Genomic DNA, 27531 nt, shown 5'->3' with positions numbered 1-27531 from the left:
TGCCGTAATCGTAGTTAAGCTGTGCAAATTAATCTCGTTGTGATTTTGTTTTTCAGAAAATAAATGTGAATAAATCGTAAATTCGGTGTAGTTTTTGGTGTAATTCGTACTGTACGCGTATAATAAAGGATTCAGACACTTTGTTCTTTAGAAATTACGTATAACGTAAGTGAAATATGTGATTTTAGTGACAAGACGGGTTTGTTTTGGTGATAAGACTTCTAAGAAAATTTTCGGTATAAACTAAAACATCCGTTACTATACAACGTTATCTTAAAAGGGAACGTATAGTAACGTTTGTCGGTTGTGTGCATTTTAAGAAATTAAATATCACGTGTCACAAACGGTGAACGGTGCACGGTTTATGCCTATGGGTACGCGTGGTTAAGAAATGGGGTAATCTTTTTTTATTATTATTATAAATATACTTAAACAATACACATCACTATCTAGCCCCAAAGTAAGCATACAGAGTAGCTTGTGTTATGGGTGCTAAGATAGTTGATATTATAGTATTAATATACAATTATATACTACATATAAATACTTATATACACTCATGTTCATCACACAAATATTTTCCAGTTGTGGGAATCGAACCCACAGCCGTGGATGCAAAAAGCAGGGTCACTACCCACTGCGCCACGCGGCCGTCTCTTTCTTTAATCTTTTGGGGACGTACTAACGTCCAAGATTTGCTTATACTTCAAAAAAGTGTGCACGTATCCACGTACATACTGGGTGTAAGGGACATGATACCGAAAACTGCGTGAAGAGGTTAAATTTAGTTTCCACAACGATATTTTAAATAACAATTACGTGGGAAATGAGAAAATTCAGATTTTGAAAATTTTGAGCACGCAATGTACAGCGAACAATGCGATAACAACGCTCCGCAATCTACTGTGTACGTACGAGTAGGTACGTACGCATCGACAGCAAATCGGCTGGCTACACTTACCTATCTAATACCTATTTTTTATACTTTACAAGTTTTTAACTAGGTACAGGTAATTAACTTACTTCAGGTTGTTTCTCGTTTACGAGACGTTCTGTCGTCATAGTAGGTACAATATTCATGAGTACTGAATTGATTTGATCTAAGCATTTCAAGACTTCTCAGTCAACACACACAAACACACACAATACAAACGACACAATTGTATGAGTATTCGTTACAGAAAATCACTACTAACATAACATAGAACATACACAAAGGTTTTTGAATTTTGGTTTGTTTGTCAACAGACCGCCGAACACGAACTAAAGAAAAAATAGCGTAGCGTCTAGCGAAAGGACCTAAAGTTTCAATATTTTGAAAATACCTATTAACCACGCCACGCGGCTTAGGTTAGAGAGAGATAGCAATTATTTTCCTCGGCACCGGCGGCGGTCGGCAATACAACGTCGCGCAGTTTGTTTGTGACTTTGTATAGATAGATACCTATTAGTCGTGACCTGCCTATTTGACCTCTTGGAAAACAGCTGATCGCGCGCATTTTGCAAATTAAATTTACATTGCTAGTTTTTGTTAAAATCTTGATTTGACGATTTTTATTAAAAATCGTATTGAGATAATGTTATCCATACCAGTGTTTGAATAATGCTACTATTCGTAAGATATCTTTTACGCTATAGAATAACGTGAGCATATGTATTGTATAACATTTTTATTAAAAAACTATTTTTTTAAAATAAAATGATTATAAAATATTTCATTTTCCCATCTTTAAACTAACAACATATCAATTATTAAAGAATCATTCATTATCATTTATCGATAAGTTAACGCTCGATGTTATTTACCCATCCTTACTTTTCATAGACAATCTAGCGTTACGAAATGTCAAATTGCCGTAATCGTAGTTAAGCTGTGCAAATTAATCTCGTTGTGATTTTGTTTTTCAGAAAATAAATGTGAATAAATCGTAAATTCGGTGTAGTTTTTGGTGTAATTCGTACTGTACGCGTATAATAAAGGATTTAGACACTTTGTTCTTTAGAAATTACGTATAACGTAAGTGAAATATGTGATTTTAGTGACAAAACGGGTTTGTTTTGGTGATTAGACTTCTAAGAAAATTTTTGGTATACTTGTATGTGATTCTAAAAACGCCATCGTCAATACGCTAGGCGTATATAGCGGGTGGGCTGGGTGGGCCGGGCCCACCCTTGAATAGTCCAGTGCCCACCCCAGGATACTGGGCTACCAATTTGAAATTCTACGATGGACGCCGAAATACTAATAATTTTACACAAAATATCATTTAAAATATCAAATAATAACAATTACAACTTATAATAAAGAAAAACGTATAAGTAATAAACATTTTGAAAATATATCAAGACCTTTTCCGATACCTGCCATAGATACAAAGGAACCGTTACAAAGGTCTGCGTCTACAAACATTGCTAACGAAATTTTTATATTGAGTGTCGACTCTGTTCAGTTATATGTAGGCCTACCTCAGGTCCACCCCTGAAAATAATCCTAGATACGCCAATGGTCAACACCAACGTCAAAATTTTCCGGAAAAAAAAAACAATCAACCAACAAATCTTTTGTAACTTGAACCACCAACCCATTCAACTTGTACATTTAAGTATACCTACTACCTATACCTACACGTACGAATGGTCATCAGCCGGTTACGAATTCTCTCAGTAATATTTGTTGGCTGCGTTTCGCGACGCGCTGTGACGAAAACGGGTCCAGATAACGGCTGGAAGTTTCCTGTGGTTAACCTTAGGTTAAACGGCCTCATTTTATCGAGCGAACTAAACAATACGGTTAAAACGAGTTAAAGGTTACTGAAGATAAACATTTTATAAAACAAAAGTGTCGTATTTTAGAATCATGTTTGTTTTTCTATCGTACGTAGGTACTGAAATAGAAAAAACAGATAAACGCGCGTAATTTTCGTCGGAATATACCATAACCGTTACAGATTCGAATTCGAACCCATGCAGTTTAGTCAAGGGCTTGTTAATTCAACAACGCGGTTTTTTGGGACAAAAATCACGTGACTTTTACCAGTTTTTCTTTTTCGATATCAAAGTTTAACGTGTGTTAAGTTGTGAAGGTAACATTTAAATTATTACTTAAGTGGTTATTGAAACAAAAGTTTGTTGTAAAAGTGTAAAAATAAATGTTTTAACTATCCAGAAAAATCGTTTCAAACTTTTACCAGTTTTACTTTTTCGTAATCAAAGTTTAACGTGTGTTAAGTTGTAAACTTTACTTTAAAAAATATGTGGTTCATAAAACAAAAGTAGGTTTTAAAAGTGTAAAAATAAATGTTTTAACTATTCAAAAAAATCGTTTTAAGCAGTGACAGTTACTCATGTTTTATGGTCCACGTTTTTGTACGGCGTTACGAGAGATTACGAGCAAGACAAGGTTAGAAATGAACAGTTTTGTTATCTAAGTATTACTAACTATTATGCTCAGAAAAACTGTGCCCTACATTTACATAGATACTATGCCTTTAGTATAGTCTCGTTTTTATTTTAATATTGATTTTATTGAATTATCAATTGTCTACCTACGATTTTGGTCTTAGAATGTAACGATTTAAGATAAATCAGATAAACATACAGAGTTATTGCAAAAAAAACTGAATTCAACCCTTTTTCATGATGGAAAATGCACATAGGAAATCTTGGTCAAGAATTTTTAGGCCACGTCATATCCAAAATTCAGCTTTCTCGGTTCATTTGCATTTCCAAGCCGATTTTTCCGACATAATCACTGTAGTAATAGAATTACCTGTCTAGTACCTAATTATTTTTTAGAAATACCCTCTCAAGCTTAACAGAGTAAAAAAAAGAGTTATTCTCGTAAGTACTTACGAACTCATAAAATATTTCGACACAACCTAATAAGTAGTAGGTTGGTACCTACGTAACTATTATTTTAGTGGACTTTCATTAATTTTCTACTTCTACGTAACTATTATTTTAATGGACTTTCATTTCTTATAATTTTTGAAAGTCTTCGAAGCACATCGATCGTTATTATCCCTTTATGGGTTATTAAGACGCAGGTTTCTTTTACGTCTTCGTCTTAAATTCGTTTTAAATGTAGGTATATATTTTTATAGTCACATAACTTCTTCGTATTAATTGACGTATGTACGTAAACAACAGGTTTTTTTCGAAACCGTTGCGTACAAATCTTGCACTGCAATCTAAAAAGGTAAGCTTTCTGTAATTTAAGAATCAATATATTGATACGCATAAATGCCTAGCAGACGCCGCGCGGTTTCACCCTCGTGGTTCCCGTTTCCGTACGAATACGGGGATAATATTTAGCCTATAGCCTTCCTCGATAAATGGGCTATCTAACACTGAAATAATTATTCAGATCGGACTAGTAGTTCCTGAGATTAGCGCGTTCAAACAAACAAGCTCTTCAGCTTTTTCATATTAGTATAGATATTGAAGTTTCTGTTGCAATTTCAAAAAGATGTTTTCTCAAGTTCAGTTACTTACACGATAAATAAAATTTTCTTTATTCTCTACGTGTGTGAAGTCTACCAATCCGCATTGGGCCAGTGTGGTGGACTAAGGCATAACACCTCTCATTCTTAGAAGAGACTCGTGCTCGACAGTGAGCCGAATATTTGTTAATAATGATGATGATAACGTAAGTACAGAACAGCAAGAAACGTGTAGCCCTCGGCAACTTTTTTATACAAGTCTAAAGGACATAATATCAATGATACTCACACTTTCTCCGTGACTTTCGTCGACCCACAGTAACTTGTCACATAGCTCATGCAATGCATTACGCCGGCCACAGACGGTCAATTATAACTGCAGCGCGGGATGTGAGCAGTGAAAAAAATATGGAAGCCATATAACCATATTCTGTTTACTTGAATCTGTGTAACCGTTAAAAGCATTGATAGCCCAAAGGGCTAGAGCCCAGAGCCGTAAAACTTATTATTATTAAAAAAAAATATATTGATAGCCCAGTGGATGGCCCAGTATGGCCCAGTGGACTCTGCCTTCGATTCGGAGAGATTCGAATCTGGCCCGCGGCATACACCTCCAACTTTTCAGTTTATAGGTAATGCATTATAGGAAATTAAATATCACGTGTCTCAAATGGTGAAGGAAAAACATGGTGAGGAAATGCACACCAGAGAGTTTTCTTAATTCTACGTAAACGAACTGAGACAATAGTTATAGTTAGTTATAGTACATAGTTATTATAGTCTTCCTTACAATAATTAAAATGTTAACTATGAGTTATGAAATGTAGATTGTGAAAATAAGATTTAAAAAAAATTACTGCTATAGTGTCTACTAAATTTCCCAACAGATGGCGCTATAACATTTAACATCGCGATTCAAGAGTTCTTACCGAACACCTATAGACATCAAATACACCCAGTTCATCTCATCGTCTTTCGGATAGTAACTAATTTTTGGCACAGAAACTCTGACGATAGAGTATCTGTAATAATTACACTAGCAGCCGCCACGCACGGCTCACGGGGAATAAAATATTGCCTATTAGACTATTAGTTAGTCCCAATTCATCATTTGTACCTGAAAAATTCCATTCACTCGCGTACTCACCTGTACCGCTCAGAAGTGACGGCTTAGTGCTCAGAGGTATTTTCTGATATAGTAACAGCTTGCTAAGCGTTATTCACGTTAGTTCATTTCACAGGTAAATTTTTTTCAAGGGCTTGTAGTCTATATGAATAATGACACTCATAAATAACATGGTTTTCTATTGGCCAAATAAAATTAAAAATCAGTTAAATAGATAAAGACATTACCCGCTACAACTACAACCTCACAAACTTTACTCCTTTATAATATACTCAGAGGTACGATTATCCGCCCACTTTAATATGACGCGAGTATATTAAAGTGGGCGGATAATTGTGCCTATGAGTATATTAGTATATACTACCGGACGGTAATTCGGTTTGTCAATAATCCCGCGGGAACCATGGATTTTTTCGGGATAAAAAGTAACCGATAAAAAAAACCTATATATTGCTCAATAACCTCATCTATCTACCAGTGATCTACCTATCTACCGTTAAAATCGGTTCAGCAGTTCCAGACATTAGTCCGTATAAACAGACAGACAGACAAAATTTAAAAAAAAATGCTTGATTCTGTTTTATTAAAATGTAAATAATAATAAAGATTTGATAAAACACAGTTATCTTGAAACCACAGACAGACACTTCAATTTTATTTATATGTATATTTTTACACATGCCATTATAATAAACAAGCAGTCATATTTATTTACGTTACTTAAACAAAGATAAAAACATAGGTATAAGTTTTTGTTTTTTATATTAACAACTATGGCTCAATGCCTGAAATGGAGAAATTTTATTTTATTTGTTATTTAGACCACCAACATAATTATATATAATATACAGAATTAAAAAATCTTTTAGAAAATTTAATATTCAACGATGATTCACCTGTCGCTGTACCTGGGCATGTACAGCGATAAATTTTATTTTATTCATTATTTGGACTACCAACAAAATTAAATGTATACAGAATTAAAAAATCTTTTTGAAATTTAATATTCAACGATGATTCACCTGTCGCTGTACATAGGCAGGTACGCCGAGAATTTTTTTTTTATTATTTAAACCACCAACAATTAATATTCAACGATGATTCACCTGTCGCTGTACCTGGGCATGTACAGCGATAAATTTTATTTTATTCATTATTTGGACTACCAACAAAATTAAATATATACAGAATTAAAAAATCTTTTTAAAATTTAATATTCAACGATGATTCACCTGTCGCTGTACCTAGGCAGGTACGCCGAGATTTTTTTTTTTATTATTTAAACCACCAACAAAATTAAATGTATACAGAATTAAAAAATCTTTTTGAAATTTAATATTCAACGATGATTCACCTGGCGCTGTACTCGGGCAGGTACGCCGAGGCGGGGCTGTACCAGGCGGGGAACATCTCGTCGTCATCGGGCGCGTCGTCGGGCTCGCACCCCGCCTCCCCGCTGCCGCACTCGCTGTTCACTCACGAGCCGCTTTACCAGTTCTACAACGCCGCTAAAGTTGAGGTAATCACCCTGACACTCAGACCAATTACAGAAGGACCTGTATCGCACTCATAGTCACGAACAAAATTGTTTGTCATTTTCTGAGGAAAACGAGCTTAGATTTTGTATATATCTTATACTAAACTAGAAGTTTTTGCCCGTTTTTTACACAATTCAATTACACAAAAAGGGGTTTTTACGGAGATCTTTAACCGACGAACACGATTACAACTATTTAACATCGATTCTATAGATACAGTTTTTATAATCGCATTAGATCGTTGATCATTTACTTTGACATAAAGTAACATCTAGCGAGGCAGGCTATACAATAATTTGTCGGAGCCCTGACATCATCATCATATCAGCCGAAGGTCTGCAGGACATAGGCCATTTGTAGGGATTACCAAACATCACGATCCTAAGCCGTCTGTATCCAGCGTAGCCCTGAGACTCGCTTGATGTCGTCAGTCCACTTGGTGGGGGTAAAAGATATTGTCTTCTAAATTGTAATATTATAAAGCTGAATAGCTAACTACTGGTCCGATTTGAAATATTCTTTCAATGTTAGATAGCCCATTTATCGAGGAAGGCTATAGGCTATATATTATCCCCGTGTTCCTACGGGAACGGAAACAGGCGGGTGAAACCGCGCGGCGTCAGCTAGTATCTAATATTCTTTTAAAAACAATCAAAGGTACATTGTCTTAATATCTAAATGCCAAAGGTCATTCATCACGAAATCTCGAAACCGCTTGACGGACAAAGATGGAATATGGCAGGAAGGTAGTCTATAGTTAGCAGGTGTCTAAGAACGGATTTTGTAATAGGGCCGGATTAAAGAGGTCTAAGGACGGACGAAGTCGCTGGTGTCCGCTAGTAATAATTATAATAGCCAGTGCACAGAAAAATCAACTGTGGTTTGTATTGCATTATGGTTATTAGCCTTAAATTCAATATGTATTCTATAGAATAAATAAATAAATAATACTGCAAAATCTGGGTGACCGATATTTATTTGATCTGAAAACAACTTTCCCGGTACTAGAACCTTGACAGATCAGTTTGAAACACAACGGAAAATCCCTTGACCCGTGAATTTTAACACGCTAAGGCCGTGTCCGATTTAATATAAATAAAATAACTCAGAATACAGAAATAACATTCCTCAATCAGCTGTGAATACCTACTTAGGGAAAATTTGACTTCGTTTCTTATGTCAAGGTACATAAATTAATAATATGCTCACGGCGGCCAATCTCATTTTGAGATCAAACATGTACGCAGAAGATATTTCATTGCACAAGTGTGTGCGCAAGCACATGTGCACTCTCTATTCCCTCAATATCTTTCCGATCAGACCGACACGGCCGGCGAGAGATCAGACGAAGGACCGACGGCTTTACAGGCTAACAAAAAAAAGCCTTGCCTCGGAGAGCACCTCCGAGGCACGGCTTTTTTTTGTTAGCCTGACCCGGGATTCGAACCCTGGGTCTCATATTCCGTAGCCGAACCAGCTTACACAAGGCCAATGAGGCAGTTGAGTAGGTACTTATATAACGCGTCATCGACGTTCGGTAAATCTTAGAAATTACGCTGGGACATAACTATGTATGAGTCATCAATAAGAATGAATTCTCACCAGAGAAATGTGGGAATATTAAGCTAGCTAGGGAATATATTATTATAAATATTCCTGGTTCCTTATATTATTATAAATAGGTTTGCGTTTGACTACAATTATGCCTAATTGAAAGCCTTGAAGGTCCTGGAATAGAATTAAGTTTCAACAGTTACGTATTATGTTTGTCTTGTAAAGTACAACTAAGCAGTTGATAAAGCTCATATCCATATCCATAAAGCTGTGGTGAAATTTGAAAATGAACCAAATAAATTTATTTATAAGTAATTAATTTAAAAATGCTTTAAAATAACTTCTTTTCTACATAATATTATCTGGTAGAAACGCAACTTTAGATACGACACGTGTATTAGTGTTTGTCTGCGATTGTCCTGTCGTGATGACAAACAACACACACTACTCGTATAATAGGTATACCTATATACCTACTACTACTACTATACTCGAAATTTACTTAGATGACTTTTTTACACAACAATAATGGCCGACTATGAATCAAAGACAATCAGTAGGGTTGAGAAGTTAACGGCGGGCATCGGAACGATATCAAGTAGGTATCGTTATAACTGAAATACCTAAACTAAAACATCCGTTACTATACAACGTTATCTTAAAAGGGAACGTATAGTAACGTTTGTCGGTTGTGTGCATTTTAAGAAATTAAATATCACGTGTCACAAACGGTGAACGGTGCACGGTTTATGCCTATGGGTACGCGTGGTTAAGAAATGGGGTAATCTTTTTTTATTATTATTATAAATATACTTAAACAATACACATCACTATCTAGCCCCAAAGTAAGCATACAGAGTAGCTTGTGTTATGGGTGCTAAGATAGTTGATATTATAGTATTAATATACAATTATATACTACATATAAATACTTATATACACTCATGTTCATCACACAAATATTTTCCAGTTGTGGGAATCGAACCCACAGCCGTGGATGCAAAAAGCAGGGTCACTACCCACTGCGCCACGCGGCCGTCTCTTTCTTTAATCTTTTGGGGACGTACTAACGTCCAAGATTTGCTTATACTTCAAAAAAGTGTGCACGTATCCACGTACATACTGGGTGTAAGGGACATGATACCGAAAACTGCGTGAAGAGGTTAAATTTAGTTTCCACAACGATATTTTAAATAACAATTACGTGGGAAATGAGAAAATTCAGATTTTGAAAATTTTGAGCACGCAATGTACAGCGAACAATGCGATAACAACGCTCCGCAATCTACTGTGTACGTACGAGTAGGTACGTACGCATCGACAGCAAATCGGCTGGCTACACTTACCTATCTAATACCTATTTTTTATACTTTACAAGTTTTTAACTAGGTACAGGTAATTAACTTACTTCAGGTTGTTTCTCGTTTACGAGACGTTCTGTCGTCATAGTAGGTACAATATTCATGAGTACTGAATTGATTTGATCTAAGCATTTCAAGACTTCTCAGTCAACACACACAAACACACACAATACAAACGACACAATTGTATGAGTATTCGTTACAGAAAATCACTACTAACATAACATAGAACATACACAAAGGTTTTTGAATTTTGGTTTGTTTGTCAACAGACCGCCGAACACGAACTAAAGAAAAAATAGCGTAGCGTCTAGCGAAAGGACCTAAAGTTTCAATATTTTGAAAATACCTATTAACCACGCCACGCGGCTTAGGTTAGAGAGAGATAGCAATTATTTTCCTCGGCACCGGCGGCGGTCGGCAATACAACGTCGCGCAGTTTGTTTGTGACTTTGTATAGATAGATACCTATTAGTCGTGACCTGCCTATTTGACCTCTTGGAAAACAGCTGATCGCGCGCATTTTGCAAATTAAATTTACATTGCTAGTTTTTGTTAAAATCTTGATTTGACGATTTTTATTAAAAATCGTATTGAGATAATCAAATCAAATCAAAAATCATTTATTTCAAGTAGGCTCAGTTTACAAGCACTTTTGACACGTCAGTTGACTATTTGTAAAGATTCTACCACCGGTTCGGAAGGCAGGTCCTGCTGAGAAGATACCGGCAAGAAACTCAACAGTTGCTCTTTTGAAAAAGTCATACAGTATTATAATTTACAATTGATAACAATTACTGTTTACATTTGTTATAGTTTTACTTCCTGTGTGAAGGTGGAAGCTGATCCAACGGCCTCCAAGCATTTTTATCATTAAGGAACTCATCAATGTTGTAGTACCCTCGACTAAGTAAATGTTTTTTAACACATTGCTTAAAGCTATGCATTGGCAGGTCCATCACAGTCTTGGGGATCTTATTATAGAAGAGTACACCCAAACCTACAAAAGTTTTTTTTACTCTTTGGAGACGATATGCAGAAATAACTAACTTATGCCCGTGTCTAGTAAGACGTGGGTTTAGATCTCCTTTTCGTTTGTACAAATTAATATTTTGTCTTACATATATTATACAGTTATATATATATTGACAGGCTACTGTTAGTATACCTATTTCTTTAAACTTTTGATAATGTTATCCATACCAGTGTTTGAATAATGCTACTATTCGTATCTTTTACGCTATAGAATAACGTGAGCATATGTATTGTATAACATTTTTATTAAAAAACTATTTTTTAAAATAAAATGATTATAAAATATTTCATTTTCCCATCTTTAAACTAACAACATATCAATTATTAAAGAATCATTCATTATCATTTATCGATAAGTTAACGCTCGATGTTATTTACCCATCCTTACTTTTCATAGACAATCTAGCGTTACGAAATGTCAAATTGCCGTAATCGTAGTTAAGCTGTGCAAATTAATCTCGTTGTGATTTTGTTTTTCAGAAAATAAATGTGAATAAATCGTAAATTCGGTGTAGTTTTTGGTGTAATTCGTACTGTACGCGTATAATAAAGGATTTAGACACTTTGTTCTTTAGAAATTACGTATAACGTAAGTGAAATATGTGATTTTAGTGACAAGACGGGTTTGTTTTGGTGATTAGACTTCTAAGAAAATTTTCGGTATAGGTAGTTATATTATGTAAATACCAGTAGCGATACTTGTTTTGAATCAACTTAGAAACAAGTGAGTATACGTTGCCTGCACTAATTTGTTCTCTATTTTATTCCGCTTTTTTAGCCACTCCCACTTCTAAGTCCTAATTCTCTATTTACAGTCAAAAAAAACCGACCAATGGGGATGATGACTAGGTTTGAATATATTGATTTTTATGATACATTCGGGTAAATAGGGTCAATGTTAACTAATTTATACATAAAAAGCAAAGATTGTCTGGATATTTGCAAAATAAATGAGATTATAAAATTTCAAAAACTATTAAAAAAAAATTATCGTAATTAGATGAAAATTCATACAGTTTTAGCTTCCTTACATTAAATGTGACATTTTTTAATATATGAACTATAAAGATAAACGCACAAATAACAAAGATATTTGTAATTTTGTTTGAACGCGCATACAAATCTAACGATCATTACATTGCCTATGACGTCATTTTTTCGAGCCATTTTGTATGGGGCGTTTTTCAGGGATCCGCGGCAGCGCCGCAAATCTGACTCTTTGAATCCCTGTAGCTCCGAAAGTAATGATCGCAGATACCCTGTTCCTTTTACAAAATTGCTTTACTATTAGTATACTCTTAATTTATATACAATTTAAAAAACTGTCATCATCCCTATTACATGTCGGCCACGGTTAGGGAAAGGGTTCTGTAGATTTGTTTGTTTGTAATTTGGCTGTTTTCTGCCCTCAACCGCGCGGACGGATAGACGGACATTGCGAAACTATAAAGGAACCTTGTCAATGGCGAACCCTGAAAAGAAAGATTAAAAGGGAATATCCGTCATGTTAAAAAGCATGCCTAATATTCTAATAACCCTTCTTGCAGTCGGGTAAAAAGAAAACACCAAGGAAACACCTTATCTATCAACACCTAACTATCTATATGCGGAAACAGTTGGAGGCATTTTCAAACAAAACAGTCACTTTTAGCATTCCACGTGTGAATGTTAATTGAATTAGTTTGGGCAATTGTTGAAAACAAACAGTTTTATCTGCGGCACTAATTGCCGAGTTAATTGCACCTGCTAACTGACGAGACCTTGCCGACGCTGCCTTGACCTTACACAATACCTACACAGCATTTGTTACGGTCTATTGTAAAATTTGGAGTAGACATTTGACAAGAAGTCGCGTATAGGTACAATGCTAGGCATATTATTTGGGGCCCAAAGACAGAAGCAGAAGAGATGGGAGGAACGACTCTCTAAGGGTGTCTCGTCTGATGTGGTTTTAGTGTTTGGGCCCGAGTGAATCATTTACACGTTTCACGTTTTAAATAATTAAATCTATCGTTTCAGTCGGCGTGTCGGGAGACCGGCGACTCCGACTCGGACGCGTACGAGGTGGGCGGGGGCGGCGGCTCCGTAGGCAGCGGCAGCACGACCTCGTCGCGGCCCTCCGCCATGGCGCTGGTGGCGCCGCGCGGGCCCGCCCGCACGCTGTGGTGCGAGGTGCCCGAGGTGCTCAACTCCGCAGTACTCAGTAAGTGCTAGTGTACGAGGGGGGCCCTCCGCCATGGCGCTGGTGGCGCCGCGAGGGCCCGCCCGCACGCTGTGGTGCGAGGTGCCCGAGGTGCTCAACTCCGCAGTACTCAGTAAGTGCTAGTGTATCTCTTATTTGAGAATAGCTATTTGCGCAAATGCACTCTCTATACTCTCATAGGATAGTATAGGATAACAGAAGAAAACCATATTAAAAAATACCCCACCTAATAACTTATTTTTGGTGGTCCAAAGAAACAGTATTGCTTCGTAAATACTAAAGGGACGATACACAGGCCAATAGTGATAAAACAATACCTAGATAGGGCAATAATTTAGTTCTCATAGTCTAAGCAAGGTGTATCAGCCCCCAGAAATCATGTCCTCAATCGCCAAACACTTCTTCGTGGCAAATCAACCTCGAAGGGCCTTTTTAAATTGATATTCTTTGACACAGGTTCGTTGGCACCAGCCCAGAAGAAGTTGCAAGAGGCGAAGTTCGAGCTGCTGACGTCAGAGGCGTCGTACCTGAACTCGCTAAGTGTCTTGGAAGCACACTTTGTATCTCACCCTGCCTTCCGCGACCCGCTCGTGCTACCGCGCGAGGACTGGGAGACACTGTTCTCTACCATACTACCAGGTAATGTTCTACCATAACATTAAATTTCTAAATCTGCTAAATTTTGCTTTAAGGTTTTTAAGGATCGTGTTATCTTTGCGTCCATCGTTTGCACTTTGATGAGGGTTTAATGTAAATAATTTTAATATAAGTAATAATTATGGAATCTGTAACAATAAAATAAAATATTTTTCATTGTTGTAGTGCGCAAATGCTCTCAACTGCTGATGACGGAGTTGGAGCGTTGCTGGCAGGAGAACATCCTGCTGCACGGCATCTGCGACATCGTGCAACGCCACGCGCATGCGCGCTTCCACGCCTACGTCAAGTACTGCGAGAACCAGCCGCTGATGGTGAAGACCCTGCAGCGCTTGCGGGAGCGGCCGGCGTTCGCTGCAGCGCTGAAGAGGTAAGGAACTTCCACTGCGTCAATTACTGCCAGAACCAGCGGCTGATGATGAAAACGCTGCAGCGCTTGCGGGAGCGACAGACGTTCGCTGCAGTGCTGAAGAGGTAAGGCACTTTCACGCCTACGTCCAGTACTGCGAGAACCAGCCGCTAAGGGTAAAGACGCTCCACGATGCAGCGCTTGAAGGTTCGAAGAGCCTTTCTGCTGAGAAGAACCGACAAGAAACTCTACAATTTCAATTTTAAAATCAGCATTCTTTGCAATATTTAGGGCCGCTTTCACCACGTTCTGATAAGTCTACCGAAAAAATTTGTCACTGTCTTTTTTTAGGTCCAATAACACAAGACAAAACGTGGGAATGATCTATTGGACACCTATCAGAAGGTTATGAAACCGACCTTACTATTACAAATACACCAGTCGCTTCATAGTTGTTTATGCCAAGCCTTTGTCTCCAGGCTAGAAAGTCACCCGGCGTGCCAGAGTCTCTCACTCCACTCGTTCCTCATGCTGCCGATGCAGAGGATCACCCGCCTGCCGCTGCTGCTGGATGCGGTGCTGCGAAACCTTTCCTCAGAGGACCACGAGTACGACGGATGCATGCACGCGTTGGCCACACTCAACGACGTAAGATATATTTTATGGCTATTTGTTTTGTGTCAAACCAAATCCTGGCTCACAAATAGGTTCTCTGTAATTTATTGCTGCTTTAGAGTTATGATGTGGTGCTGTGGAACGTTTTGCTTTGTGACGATTGTGCCAAACCTACTAACTTAGGGCGTGCACTGCAATTTATAACGGTTAGTTTTCGTTTAAACTGAAAAATCCAACAAACGGCTTAAAGCAGCGACCCAAGATAGCGTGATGAAAGAAAGCGTTACTAAATCGGTACAAAAGTTGCTGTGGTCCACCTCCCTAAAAACTATGTGAATGTACGAGTAGCTATATAATCGTGAAATGCTTTCAATGCATGATTAAATGGGTAGACTTTAGGAAAACCCAATACTTGCTCGAAAACGCCAATCATAACCAAGCCAGTTTTTGAAGTGATAACTTCTTATGGGAGGGTAATTCGCTTCGTAACGTAATGTGTTACGGCGCCACTCTTTCTGGCGTCCCTTTCTCTCAGGCATACGACAGCAGGTTTATCACTTCCGTGGAGCATAATGAGACGGTCCTGTTTTTTGGACAAGACTCCCAAAATGAAATATATTTTCTTGTGTATTTCCAGTTTGTGTCCCAATGTAACGAGGGTGCGCGCAACACGGAGCGAGTGGAGGAGCTGTGGCGCGTGTCGTGCGACATCCACGTGCCGCCCGCGCTGCGACACGCGCCCGACTTGGGACCTGCGCTGTCTAGACGAGACCGACGGTAGGATTCTTCTTCTTCAGATTTTTCTACATGTAGCGGCTCTGCAGGTCTTCAAGAGATCCCCGTATCACGTTAACCGCTTTCGATCTGTTGTGATCGCGACTGACTAGATTTCCCCTGCAATACTGATTGCCGCCAGGTGACGGTTGGCTTGCTTCCCACTCTTTATTACTTTGAGTCATCACTATCAGTCTATTTTAACATTTAATTTAATTTCCTGATAGAGGATGTAGAGATAAGATTGGCTCCGTTCCATTATTATTTTGACCATGACGACTAGTATTTGGCCATGGTTGGACTGTGGGCTGTAGCCAGATTTGCGGCCACGACCACGACTACAAAGCTAGTACGGTCGCTCATGGCCGGCCGCGTGGCGCAGTGGGTAGTGACCCTGCCTTCTGCATCCACGGCCGTGGGTTCGATTCCCACAACTGGAAAATATTTGTGTGATGAGCATGGGTGTTTTCCAGTGTCTGTGTGTATTTATACATTATATAAGTATTTATATATAGTATATAATTGTATATTATAATATCAACTATCTTAGCACCCATAACACAAGCTACTCTGTATGCTTACTTTGGGGCTAGATAGTGATGTGTATTGTTTAAGTATATTTATTTATTATTTATTATTATGGCAAACCAAACGTAGCTTGGTAGCATCGATCAATTGTGCCTGCCCGATATTCGGACTAGTGCGCGATGTTATTTATGATTTCTTTAGTTAGCCACTTGAAATTATACGGTGTCGTTACGGCTATTGGTCGTGGTGGTGGTTGTGGCAGCCAAGTGCGCAAGCTCCCTCAACGTTTACGATCACCTCTACATCCTGTCTCTTTCAGACCGATCCGCTGGCTCGTGCGCTCGGGCGAGATGACGCAGCTGCTGTGGAAGACTGATGAACTGAAGCTGACATTCGGCAAGAAGTTCCACAAAGTTCCGCTGCACCTGTTCCTTTTCAACGACCATCTCGTCATCACCAAGAAGAAGGGGTAAGATATCTTCTGACAAGTGTGCTGATCTTGAATTTATCGGAGATATTGATCAAAAGCTATTCAGAATGTTCTGTTTGTAAGTTACTATAAAAAGCCTCTTTCTATTTACTCTAGGTAATAACAACGAGTCGCTTCATCATGATCAGCAGATGAACAGGCTTTTGTAGAGAATTCCGATTACATGATCTTGCGTTGCCTACGACTTTAGTGTAAGAAAGGGATTAGGCAACACTGTGCTGTTTAAAGCCCAACGTCCATAGGTTATTCGAATGTGCTCCGCAAATTGCCATGTAAGCTTTGTGAATTGTTGAGTTCTATCGGCAACTTTATATATTCTGCGGATCTTTCAGTTTTTATTCTGACTCGATCGCGCAGAGATATTCCGTCTCGAGAACTCGGAAGGGAGTTATATGTTAGCGTGTATAACCGTTTAAAAAATGTAATTGGCATAAACACGTTAAAGGCTATGGGGGAGTTTAGTTGTAAGATGTTTCAGCCCTGTTTGTGACTGTCCAGGGAGGAGTGCTTCGTGGCGGTGGACCACTGCCCGCGCTCGCTGGTGGAGGTGTGCTCCAGCGACGCGGCGGCGGGCGCCAAGCACACGCTGCTGCTCACGCTGCTCGAGAACCACGAGGGGAGGACGGTCGAGATGGTGAGTCAGCTTCAGACACAAATAATCAGAGGTCAATGATCAAGTATCTTGTGAAAGAACTCGGCTGTTGAAGTATTGTCATGCTTATAGGTACCTGCCATCAATAGAGAACATGCGCTGAAGAATAATGTGGTTGCCTATATTATCCTTCAGCCTACGGGCTGTTCCTGTTCCATAGTAATTTTTGCTGCAAAGTGATATTCTGGTTTGGTGGTGGGATTTTGTTTCTCAAAATCTGTGAGGGAAACGTGCAGATATCCTTGCAGTGCACATCAACTTAAAGACTTACATAACTTAATGAAGTCCATCTCGTTCCAGCTGATGTCGTGTCCGACGGAGACGGACGCGCGGCGCTGGTCGGAGGCGCTGGCGCCGCCGGCGGCGGACGCGGGCGAGACGCTGTACGCGGGCTGGGATTGTCCGCAGGTGGCGGCGCTGTACGCGTACGCGCCCGCGCAGCCCGACGAGCTGGCGCTGGCCGAGGGCGACATCGTCAACGTCACCAGGAAGACGAGCGAAGGTACGACACTGTCCCCCCGCAGGCACAGACGCTGTACGCGGCTGGGACTGTCCGCAGGTGGCGGCGCTGTACGCGTACGCTCCCGCGCAGTCCGACGAGCTGGCGCTGGCCGAGGGCGACATCGTCAACGTCACCAGGAAGACGAGCGAAGGTACGACACTGTCCCCCCGCAGGCACAGACGCTGTACGCGGCTGGGACTGTCCGCAGGTGTCTCGTGGAGAAGACCCACACATCATTGAGGTGTACAAAAATTGATCGAATCAAAGTTCTTTTGAAACACCATCTATTGCTCCACCGTATGTGTCCCGATGAAACATCCTCAACATCACCTCCAAAACCTGTAGCGGTGCAGTTCTGCCTGAGGCTCATAGAAGGCGCTTTGAAAGAAGTTTTACTTTAGTCGTGTGGTCTAAAACACGCTCTTCATTTTTATATCCGTGAGTTTGACCTTTGTGACCTTGAGTTTTAGCTAATATAACTATGTATGGCTCAGGCTGGTACTACGGCGAGCGCACGCGCGACGGCGAGGCGGGCTGGTTCCCCGGTGCGTACACGGCGGAGATCGCGTCCCCGCACGTGCGCGCGCGCAACCTGCGCCAGCGGTACCGCCTGCTGGCGCTCTCCGCCACCTACCTCGGCCAGCGCCGCAAGCCCGTCTGACGTCACGCTGCTGCTCCCCGGCGCGTACACGGCGGAAATCGCGTCCCCGCACGTGCGCGCGCGCAACCTGCGCCAGCGGTACCGCCTACTGGCGCTCTCCGCCACCTACCTCGGCCAGCGCCGCAAGCCCGTCTGACGTCACGCTGCTGTAGCAATACAACCTCATAGAACGAATAGTGAGATTGAACTATACCTACCTACCGCTTGAAAAATATCAGAAATTATCATTAGATCTAGATATCTTTTATGACTCAGAAAAGAACTTGAAAACTCTTTGGAACTTGGATTGATTTTTTACTCTTAAGCTGACAAAGTGATTCAGACCCTTATACAAGAGTAATAATTTGAGGACTTTCTGAAACAGTATACAACTGAACTAATTATTTTCTGTAGGTATCTGATACTCGTCATAATCAAAGGTCATCGACGCCATCTTAAGACACAAGCTTTCTCCAGAGAAATTAGAAAGCCACTTTAAACCATACATTTTATATGAAAGTCTACAAAATTTCGCACTGACAACACAACACAATCAAAACTGAATCTTATGTCTTCAATGTATACATATCAAAATGTACACAGTGATATTTAAAAAAAAATAATGAAATATTGAAACAGTAAAAATGTCCGTCCAGACATTGCCTTTCTAGTTATTAAGGTTGCAAAGATATGAATGATTTAATAAGTGTTTAAATCGGTGCTTTTTTTAAATGTTTATATACGAAATGTACCTATTTTACTTAAACTTTTACTTTGTACTAAAAATGTATATTACATACTGACCTCATATATCTAGCCACACACTATCAAGAGAAAAAATATTGAAACTATACCTATTTTACCATTTTTTTCACGGCAGCATTGAATACTCGACGGCTTGACCGTGTGTGGCTGGCGTTACCCACTGGACAGGATGTGTATTTAAAAGCCATTACCTATAATCCCCAAATTTGTAAATCTCCAAAATGGTGCTCCATTTTATGATATAACAACCATTTTTTATGAGGACAGTGTGTTAAATATAGGTCACCTTGTATAAAGATCAGTGATATCTGTATTTTGTATTATTATATTATGTATTTTATTTGATTGTGTGCGAGATATGCCTACGTTCATTGGACTGGTGTGTACCTACATTCCAACGATCGCTAATTTACCGTAGGACAACCAACAGTCGTCGTTTTACTTAAGACCGTTGGACAACCAACAGTCGTTGCTTTACTTAGAACCGTTGGACAACCAACAGTCATTGCTCTACTCGGGAATTTACCGTTGGACAACCAACAGTCGTTGCTCTACTTAGGACCGTTGGACAACCAACAGTCATTGCTCTACTTAGGACCGTTGGACAACCAACAGTCATTGCTCAACTTGGAAATTTGCCGTTGGACAACCAATAGTCGTTTGTCTATTTGGGATTTTGCTGTTGGGCAACTATCAGTCGTTGACAACTTAGGAATTTACCGTTGGACAACCAACATTCGTTGGTCTACTTAGGAATTTACCGTTGGACAACCAACAATCGTTAGTCTACTTGGGAATTTGCTGTTGGACAACCATCAGTTGTTGGCCTATTTAGGAATATACCGTTGGATAACCAACGGTCGTTGCTCTACTTAGGACCGTTGGACAACCATCAGTTGTAGGTCTATTTAGGTCTACTTTGTGCGTTTATTGGACCGCTATGTACACACTATTTGGTATATTTAAGTTTTCTAGACAGCTATTTGGATCAAGCGCTACTATAGAATAAGTGTTCTAATGTTTATGTATTCGTAAGTATTATGTTTGTGACATGTACAGTTACGTATGAGATTCACAGAAATGTATTGTACAGATATTGTTTGACAAATTATCTATACTATTAAGTGTTTATTTTAAAAATATTCTAAAAAAATATACCTTCTTACCTAATTTTTAGATTATCCTTTTTGTATTTTAATTATAAACGGATTGTCCATTAATATTTATTGAATAATGGATGATCGTTATGCATCACAGTTTATTAAAATTAGATAAATGTATAAATTTTAAGTTTTAATTGGAAAACTTGTCTGATGTTTAAAATTACCTAGTCATTTAGAGGGCAAGTGAATCTAAAATACAGAGATTTTGAAAAAAAATACGATATTTATTCCATAAACATTCCGTTTTTCAATTGAACTTTTAGTTTTAAGTTAATGTTTTGCTTTCAAAGTGTTTTGTTAATAACATCTATATCTATAATATAAAAAATGAGCCTCGATATTGTCCCGAGAAATTTGTATGTAGAAATTAAATTATTATTTTGAATCTAATACCTAGACATAATACTATATTTAAGATTTTATTCCGATCAGTTTAAGAGAATGACCGTGAAATATAATTTTACAATATAAAGCAGTCTTATTATTTACTGATTTTTACCCATACAATTCATCAATCAGGGAACTAAAGAACGGTGTGTATCAAACAATAATATTTGTTTAGGTACCTATAAGACAATCTAATGTAGTTAGAGCTTCTAAGTTCTTCAATAAAGTCGTTGAAAATAATAAAAAGGTCCGGATCGGTCATACCACCTTGACACACACCACACTATCTGAAATCATTAAAGATAGCCGATCACCCCATTGCAAAACGTTTCATTGGTTCTCGTACAAGTATCGCACTTAACTTTAGTTATTCTGGTATATTATTAGATTTAATGAATTTTTGCTATATAACATTAGAGCTGACAATAGTTAACGAAATCAAAAGCTAAGATCTAAAACGACCTTAGATACCTACATGTCTCGTGATAATCGGCTTTTATAAAGCTGAAGAGTTTTTTTGCTTGAACGCGCTAATCTCAAGAACCGATCCAATTTGAAAAATTCTTTCAATGTTAGATAGCCCATCTATCGAGGAACTCTATAGGCTATTTTTAGTAGGAGCTTAAAAAGTGGTTATAAAAAAGCCAATGTCGCACAAATTTTCGCAATATTTGTCAGGACAACTTAATTAACAAATCGAACTGTAACCAAAATAAGACTCTTTAGAATGGCAGAGAATGACCTTGAGTGGAGTCACGCACTTGTGAACGTTGTGTGTAGGGTTAGACGTCTCTGACAGTTGACTAACACTCCCCTTTTCCACTCAAGTCACTCTCCAAGTAGCTCCTAAAGAAATACACAACAAGAAATGCGGACGGCTCAAACGCCAAAGCCTATCCACCGAACGACGAGCGCCTTATATCGCAAGTCGTTCCCGCCAACTTTCGCTACGCCTCTCTAACTCCTACTCTTTACGGAAACAAGTCACGCCACCTAGCGTCTGCACGAGCCAACACGAGATCGAGCGACGTCATATCCGTCTCAGACTACAGTATTTAATTTCCTACAATATAAATCCCACGGCCCCAAGCACGCGGCGTCAGCTAGTAGAATATACCATTTTGAATTTTGATGTAAAATGTATCAGCTTACACCAATTTACCATCGCACTACAAGACACAGGGTAGGTTTTCATCCCTAGAACTATTACGCAGCGATTTACTTTCTTATCCGCATAGCTATAGGGGTATGGAACTCTCTCCCAAAGTGAATGTTTCCTAATTCTTTACACCTGGGGCATTTTTATGAAGAGAGTGAATCTAAGCCACCACTGCCACTATACTAATAGCATTAACAACTGAGTCTTAGGGCCATAAATCATTTCTCTATATCTATCTCGCTTGCACTTATGGGTCTTATGGAGCCGTCTAGTGAAGGGTGTAACAATGAAAGACATATTATCGATAAGTAAAGTTTATTATCGTATCTTGTTCACAAAATTAAAAAAATTAACAATATTTGATTTAATATAATACATATTTCATATTATATAATTATTAACTAAATAAAATTAATCTTCATCTGAGTCTTCATCATCAGAATCTTCGTCTTCTGCCAAATTTATTATATATTAGTATCCATAGTGCGCAACGAGTAACACATGAATGTATTTATTTAATTGCAGTAAACACATTTATAGCAAAAAAAATACGCAATGCAATTACATTAGAAACCGACCAATCAGAATCGTCCAAATCATTATTGACTCATCATTAGCACGTGCGCAGGTAGCCGTTTATCGATAATTAGGGTGCGCAGGTAGGCGCGCTGCACATTCCTATCTTTTTTGACTTTTATGACCGGACGACTCAGATGATAATGCGCATACTATACCAGTGGTTTTTTTTATTCTTTACAGTTTAGCCCTTGTCTGCAATCTCACCTGATTAACCGGAAGCCTCTCCTTGTTAGGCTTAGGATGAAAATCCACACCCATTTTGGTTTCTACACGACATCGTTCCGGAACGCTAAATCGCTTGGCCGTACGTCTATGCCAGTAGGGTGGTAACTAGCCACGGCCGAAGCCTCCCACCAGCCAGACCTAGACTAATTAAGAAAATCTCAATATGCCCAGCCGGGATCGAACCCAGGACCTCCGTCTTGTAAATCCACCGAGGCCGTTGAAACAGCGGCGGCCACGGTTTTGGCCACAGTAACAGATTTATGAAGTCCAGAGACTTGTACCTGTCCAACTCTTTAATGTTGAAATGGTAGCTTCAAAGTTGATTATGTCTGCGAGTGTGAGAGATTTTGAAAGTGAAAATCTCTATCTATCTTATCTCTAACGGTATTTTTCAAAGGATTTCAATTAAATTGCACTTTCAACAATATAGTATGTACATGTTTAATCTATTATAAACGTCACAGCTTATCAGCATTGCAAATCATCAATCAGCAAAGCAAAATAACCGATTTTCATGCAATTTTCACTGTTAGATTAAACATAACTTATAACACTGTTTTATTTTATAAAAAAAATTGTATTTTATAATAAAAATAGATATTTTTTTGATTAATCACTTTAATATTTCATCGTCATCCTAAGGCAATTTTATTTTAATAATTGTATAAAACTATGGAATATAATCTCTTTATCCTTATACTTAAATTCAATAGAAAAAATAATTATAAATTACAATTAATAATTTCTGGAATAATGTTACAACAGCTAATTAAAATACAACTAAAAACAAATATCAAAAACATAAAAATGTAGCAAAATTTTATGAACACAATACTATTAGGTGATTATAACTAAACAGCGGAAATATTAAATTAGATATGCTAAGCATGACTTAATATTAATATTTAAGTAGAAAAGTATAAAAAAATGTACAGGATTCCTTTTTTATACCAGCATGCCTTTACCTTTGAATTTAAACCAACAAATCTGTTTCAATTTCGATTTTGTTCCCAAAATAAAGGATTAAACCGTGATAGGTAATTACATCTAGAGAAATACATAAAGGAAATGTCTATTACAAACAGCTGTTTTCAGCTATATGTAATCTAGCAATGAGTTTAGCTTAGCTTGTGAAAACAAACTATATATTTTAAATAAATTTGTAGGACTGCTATCTATCTACCTAACTGAAAATTCTGTTTGCATTACTAATTAGGTATATGAAGAGAACACGCTTTAAAATAATGTCTGAGACTTTGAATGAGATAGCAAACATAATTTTATTGCCCAATGTTTGCTGATGAGCTTTAATCAGTGTGAGACTGATTGAGATAGTAAATATCAATTTATTTTCAAATGCTAGCTGATAAGCCTAACAGACCCCTCTTGTAGTTTGAAGCTGTTTAATGTAAACTCAGGCCCAAGATAGCTTCTAGAGGTAATAACATCTCACTGCAATTAATGCTTTTACTGGGAACATACAATTCATAATACATAGTTAATTAATACTAAATTTTTGAGCTCAGAGACTAGTTAAATTTAAAAAATATAAAAGGAACCAATTCTAAAGAGCTGACACAACTTGTTGATCTATGTATTATGTAAACACATATTCAAGAATAAGGTCATGCTGATACATTCAAAATAATCATGTGAATTAAAAAAATAGAGATCAAATAAAATAAAATAAAGACAGTAAAACAATAAACGAGGGAATGAGTAATTCAGTCATAAGTTAACAATGTGTACTTTTGTGCCTGTTGGAGAATCAAATTCTTGTTTTTGACGAGTTGTCCTTAACTTCAAAGAGTTTTCTTACAAAATACACTTGCAGTGTACCTGTCGCTGCTATTGCTATTATTTGAATGAAAGACCACCTAGAAACAAATAAAACAAGGTTTTACTAAAGAAACTAAAGCCTCTCTAAATCCAATAAGTCTGTTCAAGAAAATATATTTAAATTACACATGTTTATACTTGTATATATTTCTTACTGATGTAAATTATGAATAGGTTAAAAATAGTATTATCATTTGAATATTTTGATGGTTGATTTTTAAATCATGTGCTCATCAATTACTTTCACAACATATTTATAATGAAATTGAAATTGAAATAAACACCAAATTAAGTACTAAATTGCTAGACAACACTTGTTATGAGCAATTAAAAAATTTGTTTAATATGTCTTCATCCTACTAATATTATAAACACGAAAGTTTGTATGGATGTTTGTTGCTCTTTAACGCCTCAACTACTGAACCAATTTAGCTGAAATTTGAAATGAAGATAGATAATACCCTGGATTAACACATAGGCTACTTTCCATACCGAAAAAATCAATGGTTCCTATGGGATTTGTGAAAAACTGAATTCCACGCAGACAAAGTCATGAGAGTCCGCTAGTAGTAAATGTGAAAGGTCATCACAAAATCTCAAAAACCATTTGACAAACAAAGATGAAATTTAGCAAGGTTTACAGTTAGTAGACATCCGCTAAGAATAGATTTTGAAAGAGCACTGGATTAAGGAGATCTAAGGGCAGATGAAGTCGCGGGCGTCCGCTAGTGTTGAAATACAAGTAAGTAGTGTAAGCTTAATGCATAATCAAGGTAAAGACAAAATATAGTGTCACCTCAGTATGTAAGTGTTATTGTCCATAAGCAAGTTGTAGTCTCGAGATTCTCTTGCTCTCGAGTGATATTGGTACTGCAGAATGTCATTGACATTGCGCTCCACAAATTGAATAGAACTCTGAAATAACACATTAAAACTGTTATTATGTAACCAATTGGCCACCTAAACACTATTTTCCTAAAATTATTGGTTTTATGATTCAAATTGTGAAAGTAAAAAAGAGAAAGCTACATTTTTTTAAGCATAAATTATGGACCATTGTAATTTGAAACGCAGAAAATGTAGAGCTCCAAGTTAAGCTTAATTTATAAAAAACACATTAAATTATAACATGTCTCTTAGCGCTCATTTACAAGAGTTTTTTTAAAGACATTAAAAAAGTGAACAAATATAGCATGAAGTTAAATAAAGGTCTATTTCCAACATCCAAAATTGAAAATGTTCTGTTCAAACTGTTTAAAAAAGCGTTGTATTTTAAAACTGCTGTCATGTGGACATATACTTGGGAATGCATTTGTTGTATTTGAACACTTTTTTATTGTCCATTACAAAAACTTTTGTTGAAATGAGATTTTTTTGGTACTTAAAATCAACATCATGTAGCTTTGTTTATAGCAATGTATATAAATATACTCACTGTAAAATTTTTAATATTCATATCAAGTTCTTCCACTTCCTTTGCATATTTCTCCCACATATCATATCTGATCACAGATAAATATAAGTTGACTAGTTTGGATGCAAACCGAGAGAACTGGTTGTCAATGCAGACTGCGTAATATCCCCCTGTACTGGTCTGGTCTGCGTACTCAGCGCTTTGCCTCCACTCGTAGGGGTGTACCAGCTGCCCATTGGGATGTCGTACAGCAAATCCACACATCCCATCACCCCCTTTCAACACCTATAAAAAAAATCCAGCTTACATGTGATCAACATAACAGGATTTAATTTAACTAATGCTAATTAATATGTGGATTTTATTTTATTCTCTACAAGTCCCTAGCCTGGCCCTTGACTACAATCTCACCTGATGGTAAGTGATGATGCAATTTAAGATGGAAGCGGGCTAACTTATTAGTAGTAGGATGAAATCTACACCCCTTTCGGTTTCTACACGACATTATACCGGAAGTTTTAGTTTAGTGATAATTAATAATATTGAATAATAAAACATGATAACTATATAACTTTATAAAATTTTATAAATGATATTGTAGATAATGTAACCTATAATTGATAAAAAATATTTTAATTCAATTAGCTACAACACAAAACCACATATACAACAGGTATATTGTATCAAAACTTTCACAAGCTCCAGGACTAAAATAATAAATAAGAAAGCTAATGAAAAGTTCAGTTTAATATGTGGAAAGGTGTTATATTTGAAGCCATATGTTTTGATCACTAGAAAAGAGCTAATTACTTGGTAGCTTGCGTAAAATGTAGCACCCGGCTGGACGTATTGGTAATAGCAATCCTCTTTGCCGGGATCGATGTGCACTTTGTAGTCCATAGTCACTGCCGGTAGGTTCTCGTACCATGGTGCTGCTGTGGTCGAGGTAGACTCGCCGACGATTGATAAAATTGTAAATATTAGTGTTATTATTGTAAGTGTATGCCACGTCTTTTGAGCCATTTTTAAAACTGAAATGAGTGAAAGAGAAATGAATTGTCACACCGGTGTCAAGTGTCAATTGTGACGTTTTCTCATTGCCTTTTAAATTCCAATGTACGTTTAGAATTTTCAATTTTTTTATTTAGATATTGAAAAATCATAAATTCATATAATCTAAATAACTCATAGATACGTTGTAAGAAATAGCTTTCAAGAGTATGTATGTTAAATAAATAAATAGTCAAAGATTCTTTTGTAGTGGGGACTGGGGTTGGCCGATGAAAGCTAACCGCAGATGGCACCACTAGCTGGTGCCTTTTTTATACTTTGATCTGTGGTGCTTTATAGCGGGAGTTTTAAAAAAAGCAATTTTTATTTTGAAATTTTTCAATGTTTCAAATTTTCAATGTTTTATATTAATTTCATATAATATTGTCAATTTTCACATCCAATCATGCATTATAAGCATTATTACCTACTTAAATTACCTATTTTTATACCTAGGTACTAATAGCCGTAATAACCTATAATT

General features: G+C 37.5%; 2 protein-coding genes across 13 annotated transcripts in view; one reads left to right on the top strand and one right to left on the bottom strand.

Annotated features, from left to right (window-relative positions):
• LOC112056339 (rho guanine nucleotide exchange factor 15) overlaps nt 1-20866 on the top strand; it is a 123151-nt gene extending 102285 nt beyond the window's left edge. For all 12 annotated transcript variants that reach the window (XM_052881760.1, XM_052881765.1, XM_052881770.1 and 9 more), the window contains 10 exons: nt 6943-7087; nt 13076-13259; nt 13716-13898; nt 14082-14286; nt 14745-14913; nt 15518-15657; nt 16502-16651; nt 17171-17306; nt 17625-17826; nt 18321-20866. In XM_052881760.1, the coding sequence (XP_052737720.1) occupies nt 6943-7087; nt 13076-13259; nt 13716-13898; nt 14082-14286; nt 14745-14913; nt 15518-15657; nt 16502-16651; nt 17171-17306; nt 17625-17826; nt 18321-18487 (1681 nt within the window). In that variant the 3' untranslated portion in view covers nt 18488-20866. The remainder of the gene's footprint in view (nt 1-6942; nt 7088-13075; nt 13260-13715; nt 13899-14081; nt 14287-14744; nt 14914-15517; nt 15658-16501; nt 16652-17170; nt 17307-17624; nt 17827-18320) is intronic.
• A 2305-nt stretch (nt 20867-23171) lies between these two features.
• On the bottom strand, nt 23172-27068 carry LOC112056349 (transmembrane emp24 domain-containing protein 5). Its single transcript, XM_024096770.2, has 4 exons — nt 26808-27068; nt 26019-26282; nt 25380-25498; nt 23172-24621 (listed from the first exon to the last, which is right to left on the bottom strand). The coding sequence occupies exons 1-4, from the start codon at nt 27018-27020 to the stop codon at nt 24513-24515; spliced, it is 705 nt and encodes a 234-aa protein (XP_023952538.1). The 5' UTR covers nt 27021-27068; the 3' UTR covers nt 23172-24512.
• Between the last annotated feature and the right edge of the window lie 463 nt (nt 27069-27531).

This window comes from Bicyclus anynana, chromosome 5 (assembly GCF_947172395.1).
Source record: "Bicyclus anynana chromosome 5, ilBicAnyn1.1, whole genome shotgun sequence".
NCBI classification, from domain to species: Eukaryota; Metazoa; Arthropoda; class Insecta; order Lepidoptera; family Nymphalidae; genus Bicyclus; species Bicyclus anynana.
Note: the sequence above shows the minus strand (reverse complement) of the source record. Positions and strands in the feature narration are given on the sequence as shown.

Coding starts and splice junctions, on each gene's coding strand:
- LOC112056349 (XM_024096770.2), bottom strand. CDS start 27,020: ATGGCTCAAAAGACGTGGCATACACTTACAATAATAACACTAATATTT. Junction 26,283..26,807: donor CATTTTACGCAAGCTACCAA/GTAATTAGCTCT, acceptor TTTTTTTTATAG/GTGTTGAAAGGGGGTGATGG. Junction 25,499..26,018: donor TGAATATTAAAAATTTTACA/GTGAGTATATTT, acceptor GTGTTATTTCAG/AGTTCTATTCAATTTGTGGA.